General features: G+C 47.9%; 8 protein-coding genes across 8 annotated transcripts; 2 read left to right on the forward strand and 6 right to left on the reverse strand.

The window, feature by feature from the left end:
- Nucleotides 1-893: 893 nt before the first annotated feature.
- On the reverse strand, nt 894-2,621 carry AA0111_g5405 (hypothetical protein; the record flags this gene model as incomplete). Its single annotated transcript, XM_028651512.1, has 1 exon — nt 894-2,621. The coding sequence occupies one exon, from the start codon at nt 2,619-2,621 to the stop codon at nt 894-896; it is 1,728 nt and encodes a 575-aa protein (XP_028507191.1).
- A 1,557-nt stretch (nt 2,622-4,178) lies between these two features.
- Nucleotides 4,179-4,861, reverse strand: AA0111_g5406 (hypothetical protein; the record flags this gene model as incomplete). Its single annotated transcript, XM_028651513.1, has 2 exons — nt 4,179-4,692; nt 4,743-4,861. 2 exons carry the CDS (start codon nt 4,859-4,861, stop codon nt 4,179-4,181), a joined length of 633 nt encoding a protein of 210 aa, XP_028507194.1.
- Nucleotides 4,862-5,654: 793 nt separating this feature from the next.
- AA0111_g5407 (hypothetical protein) lies at nt 5,655-6,590 on the forward strand (the record flags this gene model as incomplete). The annotated part of the gene is made up of 1 exon (XM_028651514.1): nt 5,655-6,590. The coding sequence occupies one exon, from the start codon at nt 5,655-5,657 to the stop codon at nt 6,588-6,590; it is 936 nt and encodes a 311-aa protein (XP_028507193.1).
- Nucleotides 6,591-7,146: 556 nt separating this feature from the next.
- AA0111_g5408 (hypothetical protein) lies at nt 7,147-7,917 on the reverse strand (the record flags this gene model as incomplete). The annotated part of the gene is made up of 1 exon (XM_028651515.1): nt 7,147-7,917. One exon carries the CDS (start codon nt 7,915-7,917, stop codon nt 7,147-7,149), a length of 771 nt encoding a protein of 256 aa, XP_028507196.1.
- A 2,126-nt stretch (nt 7,918-10,043) lies between these two features.
- AA0111_g5409 (hypothetical protein) lies at nt 10,044-10,977 on the forward strand (the record flags this gene model as incomplete). The annotated part of the gene is made up of 2 exons (XM_028651516.1): nt 10,044-10,397; nt 10,459-10,977. 2 exons carry the CDS (start codon nt 10,044-10,046, stop codon nt 10,975-10,977), a joined length of 873 nt encoding a protein of 290 aa, XP_028507195.1.
- A 614-nt stretch (nt 10,978-11,591) lies between these two features.
- Nucleotides 11,592-12,245, reverse strand: AA0111_g5410 (hypothetical protein; the record flags this gene model as incomplete). The annotated part of the gene is made up of 2 exons (XM_028651518.1): nt 11,592-12,054; nt 12,106-12,245. 2 exons carry the CDS (start codon nt 12,243-12,245, stop codon nt 11,592-11,594), a joined length of 603 nt encoding a protein of 200 aa, XP_028507011.1.
- Nucleotides 12,246-13,262: 1,017 nt separating this feature from the next.
- Nucleotides 13,263-13,944, reverse strand: AA0111_g5411 (hypothetical protein; the record flags this gene model as incomplete). Its single annotated transcript, XM_028651519.1, has 2 exons — nt 13,263-13,755; nt 13,808-13,944. The coding sequence occupies 2 exons, from the start codon at nt 13,942-13,944 to the stop codon at nt 13,263-13,265; spliced, it is 630 nt and encodes a 209-aa protein (XP_028507012.1).
- Nucleotides 13,945-14,169: 225 nt separating this feature from the next.
- On the reverse strand, nt 14,170-14,777 carry AA0111_g5412 (hypothetical protein; the record flags this gene model as incomplete). Its single annotated transcript, XM_028651520.1, has 2 exons — nt 14,170-14,641; nt 14,698-14,777. 2 exons carry the CDS (start codon nt 14,775-14,777, stop codon nt 14,170-14,172), a joined length of 552 nt encoding a protein of 183 aa, XP_028507010.1.
- Nucleotides 14,778-16,044: the final 1,267 nt, after the last annotated feature.

Genomic DNA, 16,044 nt, shown 5'->3' on the forward strand with positions numbered 1-16,044 from the left:
TCGGCGATGGGATCTCGGGAAGAAGCTGTTCAAGAGCGGAAGGCCTCCGCGCTGTCGACCGTAGTTCAAAAACAACTTCGCCAAGTATCACTGCATTGCGCGGGCTCCGAGGGATGTCAACAAGGAGTTATCCGCGCGATTTCGACGAGAACGGTATTCGGATATCGCACATGCGTGGCGTGCCTCGAGCGTCAGGAGCTCTTCTTCCCAACGCTTGACGCGCACGGTCAACATTAGCTTGTTCGTCGATGAAGCAATCATTCGAAAAGTCTAGAGTACAGTGCAGGAATGACGGTTGAATGATTGCAAGGTATTGATGTTCACATAGTGTCGTGAGATTGTCTGGGGAGCAACGCTAGGAGCTGACGTCATTAGGGAGAAGCGCGGTCTTTCCGCTCCGCACCTCAGCTGCTACCAGCTTCAACAACCTTCACGATGCTAACGATCACCACAACATCATTTACCGCTTCACCTGACACGGTGAGACACTCAAGCTATCTGATTTGTAGGTAGCAACGCGCTTTGCTATTGTTAGTCTCTGACACAGCCGCGAATCCGAAACATGCACGGGCAGAGCTTGCAGCTCGCGATTGGATAGCTGTATACAATGTTGTTCTCCATGGTTTGAGTAAGTACAAGTACCTGCCATTGCCGACATCGCGACTAGACTCCTCGCGAAGCCCGGTCAGCGACACGGTTCTGACAATATGTTGAAAGCTACAGACACCCGGATCTCGTCCATTTCACAATTATCGCCTCCGTGCAAACACAAATCAGCCGTCGACAGTAAAGTCGATCTGCTCAAGAGCCATCCAATCGTATCAAACAAATAAGACTGCCTTCCAAGTTTACACCGTTGCGAAGCTGTTGGTGGATCCTACGTGTACCGTCGACTAATCAGATCTGGCGACATGGTCTAAGTATTGTTCATGGCAGTGTGAAGCTGCAGGTATGACATAGTCCACAACGTCTTCGACCGGATCACCTATCACTGCATCTTGCGTAGTAAAAGAGGCTTGGATGTTTCCGTCCAAGACGTCGGCAATCTCCTGTTCAGTCGCGTCCGGTAACTCATAACCTTCCACCTCATCGATCTCGGCTTCCGGTTGGTCGATCAACTCTTCGTCAGACCCCTCATCCGACTCTACCTCTTCAGAAAGTGCCTCCAAGCGTCTCAACTCGTCCAAGGTGATCATGTCGTAATCATAACGAATCTCGAGCTTGATACCGGCTTCCTCCAGCTCTGCGAAAGCACGAGAAAGCACGAGTGCCTGGAATGGTAGACCGTCCAACAGGACAACGCGGACGGTCTTATCCTGACCCAAGCAGACAATATCTTTCAAGGATGCCAACGCGGGAACGCACCTTTCCAAGAGCTTTGGCGTTCCTGGTGTGATATGGGTGTACCACCGCTTCAAGTGTGCGGGAAAGTACACCGACAAGTCATTCTCGGTAGTCGCAGCATCGAGGACAGCTTCTATCGGAATACCGCAATACTGGAGCTTCGAGAAATCTTGAAAAGATCCTAGTGTTCCAAGATCTCGACTGTCAGGATAAAGAATGTCTAAGAGCGCCTTATCAGAGTAGCTGAAAGCATATAGCTCCACCAGGGTATCTCGATGTTTCCTCAACGCGTCGCCCAGGAGCTTCCAGGAGTGCTCAGGCCACACTGACATTGGATTGTCGTCATTAACGAACGGCTCCCAAGCCATGGTATTGTGTTCGTACATGAAGTTGCTAAGAGACTTCACTGAAGAGATCATCTGCGCCACGGCGGAGATGTCCATCATCGCATTCCTGAGAGCGATCTCTCGTATGGGGCTGCTCGAGGTGGGGATCGGCCAGTCCCTGAACGGCGTCGTCTGGTGAACATCCTGGAGAAAGAGCGAGTTAAGAGACGGAAGACGGAACACGCATGAGATCTTCTCGAGCGACAAAACATCGGTGACAATCGTGAGTTTGTTGAGATTAGCGAAACGGTTGGTCTGCCTATCGATCGTCTGTCCGACAGCAAGGTTGAAAAAGTCCAACCAACTCATTTCACCCGCAAGGAAATCATACCTGTTGGCCCAGTTGCGCGAGTTGTGCGGAGCCATTTCTTCCAATGCGAATGTCTGAATCCTGTGGGCATTGGCAATGATCTTGTCGTATGTGTCCCTAGTGGCCAACAATTTATCGTTCAAGTCCCAAGTGACCGGCAATTTGTCGTCCCAATCGAACACTGAACACAAGTGGCGGACATGGCTAGCCAGTGTAGTGTTGCTAGCGACTGATTGCGCTTTCGCCCAATCGTGAGACCGACTGCCTATGTTCGTGTAGAGCACCTCTTCTGCAACGCGTTTGCAGCGATGATTCGTAAGGCACAACTTCGCAAGTGTAACAGGGCTCACGTCTAGATATCCAGCGACGTGCAGGAGGAGCTCTTCTGGCATGCCACCGAGACACGCTTGTGAATTCTTGGCTACAACAGGAACTTCTGGACTGCCAAGTACGCCTCCAAGTACGGACTCGTGGGCGACCTTGATGGAGATCGAGAGGGATCGTGTGCGCTTGTTCGAGGTTGAACCGTCCGAGGTCGAAGCCTTGCGCTTTTGCGGCCATGGGACGATAGGCGGCGCCATGTTTGCAGCGCGAGCGAGCGAGGGTAGGTGGTACAAGGGGTACAGATATTACAATGACCTGTTCAGTTGCACAACAGCCGCGTACAAAGTCGTATCGTGATGCAGATGCTGGTAGTCGCAGTGTTGGTGGTGAGTGCGAATCATAAACTCAGAACGCGAAGGAGAAAATAACAACAACAAGGCGGGTCAATGCGCGACGTTCACGCGACTCATCGCGTGCAATGTTCTTCACGGTGAAGAACCTGGGTGCGCGGATAAGAGCAAGAGGAGAGCGGAGCCCTGGCCAATGACAAGGGCCACCGTGCTGCTGTGAAGGGGGCCATTCGACTCACCGCCCACCAGGCGTTTGCAGAACGTGCGATATGCGCGTGCATGTTCATGGCAATTGGGGATAGAGTTTGTAATTCGAACGCGTGATCGAGGGTTGACATGTCATACTGATCGACGTCGAGGCTCACAGAATACCTCGAGAGACAACGTTGCAACCGTGCTAGTCACCCAAGTTTCGACTTATTGAGCTGCACATATGCACAGTGACCAGTGTATCGGGTTGTGACATTTAAAGCAACTTTCAAGCTTAACTTAGGAAAGGGAAAGGTAAAATGTCAAGTCAATATCTTCATTAATACTAGAATTCAGACGAGGGTATCCTCGCTGGCGTATCTGTCATCCACAGACCAATGGACTCGACCCTCAAAATAAGTGACTATTCACTCCTCTATTTCTTGAAACCGAGAAATTCGTCCAGCCACTGTCCATCCCCATCGCTATCCAGCCACTCAACCCAGTATGATCCTGTCCCACGGAGAAGTTTGTACTCATCATCTTGCTCATCAAACACCCGAAATGCCAAATCACTAATGACTTCCACTTGTTCCTTCATTCGCCTCCTCAAGAAACATCTGACAAGGAGCCGCGATTCATCGACTCCTGCTATCTTCCAATCTCCGTGAAGTCGCATCGTACATAGCTTGTACGGAAGCAAGGCTGTTTCTGTATGAAGCTGGCAAGATGCGAAAAGTAGACTCAACCCAACATCGGCCAGTCTATTGTAGATATAGATGTCTGGAATGGATAAGGGCCTATCGCGGTATGCGTCCAAGTGGATAACGCGGTTGACGAAGACATGTTCGAAGACCATGTTTCTAATCTCGGCAGGGAGGCGGAGAAGCGGTGAGTTGGCTGCGTTGAGCTCGGTGCTAGACGTTCTAGCTACGGGGCTTGCTAAAGTCTATATGAAGACTTACATTTTATCATAATGACCTTGCTCGCGAAGCTGTTGAGCATGAGCTTTGCGCTGAGCCTCACCGTCCGTTTGTTCCTTTGCCAATGACTTGCTGATATGAGGCGCCCCAACGCGGTGCTCGGATGCCATGCTGAGTTTCTGTTGAGACTTGCAGAGAGACGTAGGAAGAGAGACGTTGTGGAATTCAAGGCAAGCTACTTGAGTGGAGGCGTCGCATGGAATAAGCGAGCTAGTGACGTAGATGGAACTAGGCTCCCCTACGGGCATTGCACATGTAGTGAATAGTTATGACTTGTTTGAACTGTCTATAGCTAAAAATCGAGACCTGTGCACTTGGCGCCTAGCTGTTTCTGCAACGATTTCCATTTCTGGGTAGGTGCCTTACCTGACATGGGGGGCAAGAAATCAAACCAGGAAGCCACGTTCCCTCGATAATGTATGTAGATCTTCAACACGTCGACATGTCCGGAGACTGTTACCGTAGTCATAGCTTGAAGCTGTTCCACTGTTCTAGTCTCGAAGAATCTCATCTGAAGACGCCCCAACCACGCCACTTCGCTCCAGTCGTCCCAATCATAGAATCTGAAGTGGAACGTCGCAAGCTTATACGGAAGTAATTCGGTTTCTGCACGTAGTTGGCGAGAAGTGGATAGCAATCCGAGGTTACTCTCGCGGAATGATCTTGAGCTTAAGAAGCCTTTTTCGTAGGATGAATCGTCTTCATGGAATACCCACTGCTCGTCCTCGAAGACGCTGGCATAGATCACATCGCGTATCTCGGCTGGCAAGCGGAGGAAAGGGGACTCGATAGCGTTGTACTCGGTGCTATAGCGAAGATTAGATTGATGTTTGTGTGGTTTTTGTCTGGTACTTACATCCGATCTAGTTGAATCGGATCTCGTTGAGCAGCTCGCCGAAGAGCTCTCGCATCGCGTAGTCTTTTCGCCATGGGTGCATCAGTCGGATGCGTCAGAGACCGCTTTCGGGAAACCATGTTGAGTTGTGCGCAATTTTTGACGGGTGGAATGATCTGGAAAAGGAAAGTAGAAAGAAAGACCAAGGAAAGGCTTTTGATATAGTGCTGGTGAGGCAGTTCTACAGGCTGGCGTCTGACGGAAGTAGCAGTCAACCTTGAGTTATTCAATTCACTTCGGCGGTATCTAACACCTAGTCATATAGCGGTCTAGCTCATTGCGACATCAACTATGACGCAGTCACCGTCTAATCGTCCTGTGCCCATTCTCAGGTTCTATAGATCACCTTCAATGATTCCAAGCCAGAACTGAATATGAAAAACTGCGTATTGCAGTACGTAGGCGTAACCTCTTACATCTATAAGCCTAGTCCTAGTTTGATTCTAGCTTTGCACTATCTTATCGCAATCTGTAGTGGCGCTATCGTGGCTTGACGGCAATTCGTTTTTAGGCTTACAGAACAATAGACTCTATGAGTGCACAATGACGTGTGTCCAGCATCGGCTAACAGCATACTGCTTGACATACAGTAGTGTATCTAGCATGTTAGTGAAACACGTTAACCGTTACATAGCTCTCCTGTCTTCTGTCCGATATTAGGTTTTGGAAGTTATCGGGCCTTCTTTCATTGTGCATCAAGCGGCAGTTCACACAGCCTTAACTTCGATGCCGATCGGCATCGTCGTGTCGGCAACTGTGCATAAATACCGCCGGAAGCATCAGGTATCTCATCACTGCTAACAAAAGCCTACTTTTCGAACAAGCCTATCACGTTTATCCAATATCTCCAAATCCAAGTTTGTTATACTCTTCATGGCTATCAAACTCGCAGCTGTACAGGCAGCTCCTGTATTTTTAGACAAGACAGCCTCGACACAAAAGGCATGTGAACTTATCCGAAAAGCGGGATCCCGAGGTGCAGATGTCATTGGCTTCCCTGAGGGTTTCATCCCAGGATTTCCGGGCTGGTTTCCCTTCCTCAGCAATACTGACCCTCTCATGGAATCGCTTTACCTTCAACTTTTCAATAACGCAGTGGAAGTTCCTGGCCCTGAAGTGGAATCGCTGCAGGATGCATGCAGAGAAGCAAACATCTACGCTGTGGTTGCTATTAACGAGCGCCATCCGAACACTACTGGAACGCTCTACAATACCCAACTGACTATCGGCCGAGATGGAACTCTTCTGCACAAACACCAGAAATACGTGCCGACTGTGGGAGAACGTATGATCCATGCGCCTGGCACAACAGGTAGCAAGACGTCGATCCAAACGGAATTCGGTGGGCTGAGTGGTTTGTTGTGTGGTGAAAATGGCAACCCCCTAGGGCAGTACTCGACTGCCTTGGATCACCCTGTCGTACATGTCGCTGCTTGGCCGCAGTTTCTGACCTTTGGAATGGACGTGGCCGACTTCATTAATACGGCCGGCAAGGCGGTTGCATTCTCAGTAGGGACTTATGTCATCAACGCGGCTGCTGTTGTCTCTGATGCAGAGATCGAGGCATACGGAATCGACGAGAGAACCAGGGATTTCATGCGAAGCGAGCAGAAAAAAAGAAGAGCTTCCATATTTGCACCGGGAGGTGTCGAGGTTGCTGGGTCGATTGATGCGAAAATAGGAGACGAAATCGTGTTCGCCGATGTCGATCTAGACGCTGTAAAGAGGTATAAGCACACCTTTGATTTCGCAGGTCACTACAACAGGCCTGAGATATTCGCCCATCATTTCAAGACATATCTTCCATAGCGTGCTCGCAAACGAGCCATCGCTCGAACCTCTCTCTACGAGAGTACAGAACTCTAATCTAGTCTGCTGAATTGCAAGGAAGAACTTCACGCTGATGTAATGTTATACAACTGTGAAGCTTGGTTAGTAATTCGGCTTACATATTTGTAACACTCAATCAAGAGCATACGTGTGGTTGTTGTCAGATGATCAGTCTCTTAGTTATAGATATGTATATATATTGCTGCGAAGTCTGTTGTCACGATGTTCCCACTGCACAGGGACCATGCAGGCCATCGTCCGCTTACATTGATTCCAGCAATAGTGGGCAGGGCGTTTGTAGTCTATTGTAAGGGTCTCGGAAAAGACAAGATAATATATTCAAGTGGAATGACAAGAAAGCTGTAGCAAGAAGGTCGCGGAGGAGCTCCGCAGTGTTACATACATAGGAAGGGTACACATGTGACCTATCATGTACGAAGTGGCCCGTGCTGGAACACCAATGCTTTGGAACCATTATATCTGTGTTTACACCAATTTGTTATCTTTTCTTGCTCTTGGTACTGACTAGATGAATCTACACAGTAACTGGAGGGAAAATAGGAGCTAGGGTATTAGCTTGGTGAACGCCCCCGGCCAGGCGCGACTTAGGAAGCCACATTGACAAGTTGAGGCTTGAGCGATCAAACACCGATCGAACACTCAGCGGCTCGGGGAAAAGCGGCCCAAGAGATGGCTGGGCCTTCAAATCCTCGATCGCCTCGTAGAGAGACGAAGAGTCCAGATTCTCCGGCTTTCGCATTATGGTAAAGAGACCAATCAAATTTGCCTCCGGCTGGTACAAAAGCCACACTCCTGCGGCTTCATAGACCTTGGCTGCATCACGAATACGGGGATAAACTTCGCGGAGATGTTCTTCGACCTTGTCACCAGAGTAGCTCCAACGTTGGAAACGGCTTAGACCATGGGTTTCGGGATGGGAGAAGTGACAGGCTCCAGCGACATGCCAGTTCCATCGTTCGACCTTTTGCATCGTTGATCGGCTCCAAAACTTCTCTGGAGGATCCCCAGTCTCGTAAACATTGGTGGTCCAATGATCGTAGTCAAGTACGTCTTCCCAAGTTTCGAACAGATATCGTCCGCCCGCCATAATCTGGCCCGTGATTGGATGTGGTTGGTAAGGCAAGTACGTGATGTACATGCCTTTACGGACGTCCATATCACGACGACCCAACTCCTGTGCATTGACACAACTAGGAAGATCGATTCTGGCGTCAAGGATGATATCTGAGGTGAATGCAGCTTTCGCGTTGATCTCGCCGATCTCGTAGCCTTTAATTTCTGACATTTTCAAAGGCGAATTGTGCAAACGATAGGTTTCAATGTAGGCTTTGAGAAGATCTGTTAAAACTTTCTTGTAGGACAAGCTACATATTCCATAGTTTGTTACTCGCATTTATACGTCTACAGCAATTACGCTTCACTTTGCTCTTCTCCAAGGACTGTTCTCGGAGAAAAAAGTACCGGTGTGTCCGAGCGGATGGCAGCGGATCGTACAAAGATGGTAGCTGACCGTTCTTCCTGGTCTGCAAGGTTTAGTGACGACGATGATATTTGGATGGATTCCAACATGCAGCTTTCGGCATGGCCTCGTAAGCCGCTCCAGACACTTCGGCAAGCTTCCCGGCAAGCCCGTCGGCGAATCTTTGGGCGTCAAATCTTGAACAGGTCGTCATCTTTCAACCAGCACATGACTTGAACGAGAAACGAGAGCCTATCAGTTCACAATGTTGGATAAACTATCAGCCTAGTAGAAAGCTACACGTCTCAATGTGCAGATGCTTGGACACCCAGTGCGCCGTTGCTTTTGACAGATATTTAGTCTGAATCGCATTGGCCGATGCTGAACCGTATCGCTTTGCAAAGTGTCATCAGTTGACGCGCTGAGCGGTGCTGTTACACAACTCCGAGAGGATCATTGCAGCGGAAACTATTCAGAATCACAGGGTAATGGTGAGCGAATTTGGAGTCATCTTTGAGCGGAATCATAAGAAAGCCTTACATGTATCAAAGTGCTCCACTAGCGATCAATAAACTATGTGGTTTGCTTGATCACAAAAAAAGATCCTGTACAAACCCTCAATTCACGTCAGCATGAACATAACGTATACGCTATGATCAACAGCGATATTTCTCACTGACATCTGCAACTTACAGCAGGTAGCCTCCTAACGGGTGGATGATGAATCCCTGCAAAAGTCGGTCCGACGGCGCCGAAAATTATATAACTGCTTGCACTAAGAATACGCGTAAGTCGTATAAACTACGAGCCTAGGAAAGCTTATTCTGTATCTCCGCGGTGGTACGGAATTTGCCGTCCTGCCTTCAAAGACAGGTAGGTAAAGCCAGTATTTCGTCTACATATACACATTAGACCAATCTTCGTGCATAGTGTTATATCACTCTGCCTTTACCGCGTTCGTATGTACGCGTTGTGGTAGTGCTTACAATAAATACCTGCTGAGCACTCCGAGAATACAATTGCAAGATTATTTCGATCACGAAATCCATTGTCGCAGTATGATTGATGCATCTAAATTCATCAGAATAGTCTGTTTACAAACAGAAGCAATGTTGCTAGGATAGATTACCTAAATACAAACTAAATGTTTGACATTCCTGCATGAAACTCATTGACTTGCTTTGTTCTATGTATACATATAAGCGCAATCTAATGTTCTAAATGCTTATTGAGTCATCATGCGATGAAATAGAGGTCCTGTTCCACCATTCTTTGCATTGATCCAATTCGTGCATTAGGTGCATATGCACGAAACTATCCCAAGTTCGGTACGATTGCGTCATACCCGCAATCAACAGACCCACGAAATGAGTACGCGTATAGGAATCCGATGTCTTTGCTAGCACAGTATTTGGGGACATTGCGAGTCATAGGTACAAGGTTTCGATGCAACGAATTGCAACGTGAAGATGTCATGTTGCTCCCGAAGAAGCGCTAGCAACTAAGACAGACATAGTCGTAGAAGAGTCTTAATAGCACTAGAGTGAGTTAAATAACACGGTCCATCATGGCACTCAAATATATTGTGCTTTGGTATCTTCCTCCTGATCATTGCCTCAGGCTTCCTCCACGCCAATCTCGCACAGCTGATACATTAAAGTCACGATGCGGTCCCTTTCTCTGTTTCTGGTTGGTCTCGCAAGCGCCGCCAACATTTCTGAAATCCCTCCATTTGTCAGACCAAGCTTCCCAATCAGTACTATTGATAATGATGGTGTATGTTTCCCTACATATCAAAATGGAACAAGAACTCACTATCAGCGAAGACGCACGCGGGTCGCTACGATGTTCGCAAAACGATGGTCTGGCTTGATGAAGAGAACCCAGAGAACTTGAACAGCTACTGCTATTTCTATTGGTTGACCACCACCTGTGGACGGAAATTTCATACGATGCTGGCCCCGAACTTCTTTCGCGGCGAGACAACTGGTATCTTTAGAGTGGAAGACCTGCAGAACCTCTCATCCACTGGGGCAACTGCCTTCGCACCTGGAACTGGGAGCACTGACTTTCTCAATTTTCGATCAGAGATTCAAAACCTCACAAGTCCACGCGGAGGTGACAACTTCACCGATGTGCATATTTCTGCGGACTATGCCGGTGTCAAGATGGATGTTCAAATGACTCCGACGGGCAAGAACTTGTACATTGGGGGCGCTGGTGGGGTAACGATCTCACCCAAGAATGGTGGAAACTCCAACCAAAATGACTATCGCACGCTTGTCCCAGGGTATTCTTGGTATTGGGTATGTGCGCACTGTGGAGTTGGATAAGAGTGTTCGTCTTGCTAACACGTTCTACTTGTAGGGCAATCCAACTCTCAAGCTTGAAGGAACTATCACGGTCGGGGGAGAAACACTGGTAATTGATTCAGATCAGTCCAGAGGCTATTTCGAGCGCCAGTGGGGCGAGTTCGGAATTGCTGGGGGACACTACGGATATTGGCTCTACCTTTCTAATGGTATCCTGATCCATGGCTGGGTTGTAGGCCCAACCGTCGAGAAGCCTTTCGGCATTCCTGCTTGGGCGACGATCTGGCACCCCAATGGCATTCACGAGGTCCTTGAAGTGGACAACACGACAAAGGGATTCAATTCATGGACAAGCGAATACAGCGGGAATAACTATTTCCAAGATGTCGAGTTGAACCTCTCTCAGCGCAACGCATCCTTCAACATCCACCAGGTGATCAAGAATGGCGAACTCGGCCCACTTCCAGGTACCAAAGGATACAACATCAGTGAGGCTTATGCTCAAGGAGACGGCATCTGGGAGAACGAACACGTTACCTTCTATGGTCATCTTGAGCAGCTGTCGTACTGGTAGAGACTATACCCGTAATGGTCTGGAGTCCAGTTGGCGGATCCTCAATGATTACCCGATCAAGGTGCAAGCGTGCAGCTCGCAACTGTATCCATACAAACGATATCTAGACAAAAGCCCTAAGCCTTAGCCTAAGATTAATCTAAGCTACTATCAATTGGCTTTTAGCGACCTAGCAGTCTATAGCTTTCTTACATATTGGATACGATTCTGGTATAACTCTGCGATAGCTCCCTGGACATAGCTTCCTACAAGAAAAGGCTTATGAAATAGTACTAATGAATTACTTCTGCAAGTTAGCCATCAACGAAAGAGACAACCAACCTTGAATCGACATATTCACCACTGTCATATCTGCCGCTCAGCCACCTGGCGATACAAATCACTACCACACAAACTCTCAGGCAGCCGGCTCTCAACCCTAATATGTCCACGCTGAGTTTCCTTCATATACGACTGCCCTTTCAGACCACAACTCATCCCCGACAGGCTTTTGCCATAGTGCTAGGGAAGACAGTTTACAGGCTAGCGTCTAGTGGAAGAAGCAGCCAACCTTGAGTCATTATATTCACTAAGGCGGTATTTGATGCCCAGCCACCTAATGGTCTTGCTCACTACTACCAAAGCTCTTGATCTAGCCACTGCTCATCCAGCTGCTCTGCTATAGCCACCTCCCAATCGTCCTGTGTCCATACTGAGATTCCATAAAGCACCATCCATGGGTTAAATTTGACACAGTTTGTGAAGACCTCCATGTTGTTGCTGATAGCGACCTTCTGTTCCTCTGTCCTTGAATCAACAAACTGTTTTATGCGAGATGAACGATAGTCTTCTGAATGATCCGGGATAGCAACATGGAAGGTGAATATGCCTAATTTGTAGGGTAGCAATCGTGTTTCCGAGTGGAGTTGGCGAGAGGCAGCTATGAGACCCAGGTTGCATTCGTTGAACGATGAATAGGTCTTGGCAGGGCCGTGGTGTACATTTAAGTGGTAGAAGACGTCTCCGAACACATAGTCGTAGATAGCGATCCTGAGCTCGGCTGGAAGGCGAAGAAGGGGAGAGGATATGAGACTGCTGCTGTAAAGCACGTCAGTCGCGCACTCTAAGATCAGGAATTAGGGCGCTTACTTGTGGTTGCGAGGTTCCTGAATATGAGGAAATTGAGCTTGACTACGCATGGTAGACATCTGCTCTGACTTATTGTCACGCTTTTTGGATTGAGACTTCACGTCCGATATCCTGGCAGAAATAGCGTCGGCGAGAAGCATGCTCCGCGCCTCTTGACTAGAATCGTGGGGTGTATGATGACTGTCGTAAGCGGGGTGGTTTTGGAAGGAGAAAAGGTTGTGAGACTCAGAGGTAAGCCCCCGATGGGATTTAAGGCTTCCGGAAAAGTGGAGGTGAACCAAAGATCTGGATTATTGACTTGGTCGTCGCTTCCATGTGCTGCTTCGTTCGCTACCACAAGATCTGCTTCACAAAAGATCGTTCCAGACGAGCAACGCCAAAAGTGTTGAGTTTGTATTGAAGAAGTGCTGTGTCGACATGGACCTAACGAGAAATGAAGAGCAGATTCGGAGGACCATGATCAAAAAAGATTAGGGAGGGAATCCTGTCGCGACTATTTCTGATGCATGCGTAGCTGATTTCGTAGTCTTTAGCAAGAGGACAAGTCCATATCATGTTTCCAATCTCGGCCGGCGGGTAGAGTATGGTGCAATTTCTTGTGTTTAAATCGGAGACATGGGAACTTTCAGATCACGAGTCTGTTGTATGAGAAACTAAATTACTTACACCTGGTCACGACGGGATTGGTTATGCATAACGCGGTGGCCAGCGGCCTTGGAAGTAGAAATATAAGCCTTATCCCTATTCGCTACCTGGACTCTATCATCCCACTTCTTCTTATCAGTGAGTTGCCTATTGCCAGTATACAGTGATGTGTGGCTCTGGGAGGCCATGATGAACGGGATGAAGTTTTTCAAAGGCGGGATGGATGTTGGCATCTGAATATATACGCAAAGTGCGAGAGCGGCAATGAGGGTCGATCTCAAGTGAACACAGCTGAGTGTGGAACGATGGAGCAATCGTTTCGGATCTGTGGATACATGCACGTCCTGGATTCTGGCAGATGGCGATAGCAGAGTGCTAACAAGTAAGCTGCCCACCGGCACCGCTCTACCAAGATTGCCTCAGTAACGAAAGCACGTACTTCAAGGACCCGTTTCACCATCACGCTCACTGCTCACTGGCAGGAATGACCGGCAAAAACGATTGACCAACAGCTAGGCAGGAGGGATCTCGCAATTCAACTCTGTAACCCAGTACATACCGGTCCCTGACTCCAACTCTCCAATGTTCGGAACATGATCATTGAGAATATAAATCTCCAACTTGGCAAGAGCTTCGACCTGTTTCCTTGTTCTTTTTTCTAGGAACACTCTTATAGCCGAAAACATATTGTCTTCATCATCCTCGAGCTCTTCTGTGGGCAAAGTATCGAAATCGAATGTTGCAAGCTTGTACGGAAGTAAAGCGGTCTCCTGGTGAATCTGGCGAGAGACATGGAGCAGGCTTAGAAAGTTGTGTTCGCAGTAGGTGGAAGAGGGATAGCGATCATAATCGCTGAACTGACGTGGCCTTAGGCTGACATGGTAGTTGAGAAACCATGGGTACTTGTTGATTTGAACGACCTCGTCGAAAACATACGTATATATCATGGTTTTGATTTCTGCTGGAAGACGTAAAAGTGGTGACTGAACAGCATTGCTTTCGGTGCTAAAAGACGTTGTAAGTCAGAGCGCTAATGTGTGGGACTCAAGGGACTTACATTTTGCTCAGGCGAGCACGTTCATCTAGAAGCAGCTTCTGAGGACTGAACTGCGGGGTCACGATCAGACACGTCTCCTTTTCCTCTGCGGAAGAACTGCTACTCAAGGGTGGCGCAGCCTGCTTGCGAATGGGCATGTCGTCTTGCGCTTGGGGTGCTTAGATGAGGGCAGAAGAGGCGACGTGGAAAAGGTGCGTTGTAGATTATGGGTAATTAAGGAAACTGCGAGTTCTGAAGCAGACTAACCGCATTAAGGACATGGCTTAGTACATAGCCACCCCGACCCCCGCTTTCGGCCACCCCTGCAGAACCCATTCATCAAGACCAGAAGGTGTACAATCACGACTTTGAAATCAACGATATCATGCAACTGTTCCGTACACAGCCAAGTCGGAAGGTTTCAGACTCAGGTGAGCGAACCAGTACAGGCCAGTACCAGTCTTCTCCACATACGGCATGTGATAGGGCCATTGAGACTCAAAATACTTCAAGTTCCGAAGTCTCGAAACTTGCGCCCAAGACCGGTTCAATAAGAACATTTCCAGAACATCGAGCGGTTTGATACCAGGATAACGAGCACAGCCAAAGTTGAAAGTGGTGAGCTGATATGGTAAAAGGGCGGTTTCTCGATACAGTTGGCGAGAGACACGAAGTAGGCTGAGGTATTGTTTGACGTTCGCTGTTGTCTTGATGCTGTCGTAATCTTCTTCCAGGAGAGTGAACCCTGTGTCTTCAAGTTCGAGGACTTGATCACGGAAGACGTTGTCGTAGATCATGTTCCTAATTTCAGCCGGGAGACGAAGGAGTAGGGAGTTTGCAGCGTTGAGCTCGGAGCTATCATAAATCAGTTGCCGCTAAGCGAGAAAACGTAAGGAACTGGAGAGTCGTACATCTTGTCGCGCGCAGCAATCTCACTTCGAGACTGCTCTAGATGCTGATCAGCCGCGTTGCCGATAGAGAAGGAAGACATCGATGGCGAAGTGATCGCAAGGATTCAATGAAGGGCGACGGTGGTGGAAAGCGTGTTGGTGGAAGAGATCTAGTCGGAGAGGAGATTGAAATGTCCGAAGAGACCCTGCCAAGGTCGGGTATTCACAGACGTTCTTTCTTTCCTGGAGAGGTGGTCAAGGTGAATGAGACCATGCAAGGAGACTTACCGCGTCAACGACACGTCATAGAAAATCCCCGCCTTCACCTTCATCTCCGACCCTAATGTGGTATGCGAGTAAAGCAACCAGGATATAGATATCAAGCTATAGCAGTGGTCATTAGTCCAAGGCTACCCTTTGCAACATACAGCTATCATTGTCGGTTATCTTGGCGCAACGACACATCTAGCAACTAGGAACATGAATCAACTTCTCAATCTACGGCTAGGAAAAAAGCCCATTACAACCCAGCTCGTCGACCCAAAAAGCTGCACTTTCCATCTTCCACTCACACTTCCCCTCCATCTCGTTGTAAAAATGAAATATCAATCTACTCAGTACTTTGATCTGCTCCTCTGATCTCTTCTCCAGAAAGCTTCGTAGCGCCTCACGTTGCTGTTGATACATTGCATGCTCTACATGCCAGCCATACCTATTGCACCTGCATACAGAAAGGACACCGAAGTAGACAGACTTGTCAACAATCAAGCCAGCTTGATCGCTATCAAGCTGGCGCATCAAGCTGGCTAATCAATCAAGCCAAGCTGGAGTAGAGGTACAAATCAATTAAGCTAAGCTGCTGTAAGCTAGCTTAATTGTTTGGCTTAATTGGCTTGATTAGCTAAGGCCTACGCGTAAGGTTGTTAGGTTTGCCGTAGCAGCAATCACACGATACTTTTTTAGTGTTAAGGTTAGCAACTAATATACAAAAAAAATTCCTAACAACGCTGTATATACATATATATATACAAAAAAACCTTACAATAGAGCTATTACTACCGCGATTTAAATACAGCAAAAAAAAATCTCCTAATACTACAGTGTGTCGCTGACAGCTGCCTGCTTTAGGCGACCGTAGGCGACACACTGTAGCACTAGCAAGTACAAATACAGTAGCTATTATACACCTCTACTACTGCTTGCTAGGCGTAGTAGAGACGATTATAGGCCTAATATTACTATATATATCTATAGTGTTGAGGTTGTTGCTACAGGTAAAGGTAGATGTTGTAAATAACAAAAAAACGCGTTGTTTTAACTGCGCAATTGTACAACTACAACACAATATTTACAGTATATTGCGCTGCG

This window comes from Alternaria arborescens (genome assembly GCF_004154835.1).
Source record: "Alternaria arborescens strain FERA 675 chromosome Unknown contig_10, whole genome shotgun sequence".
NCBI classification, from domain to species: Eukaryota; Fungi; Ascomycota; class Dothideomycetes; order Pleosporales; family Pleosporaceae; genus Alternaria; species Alternaria arborescens.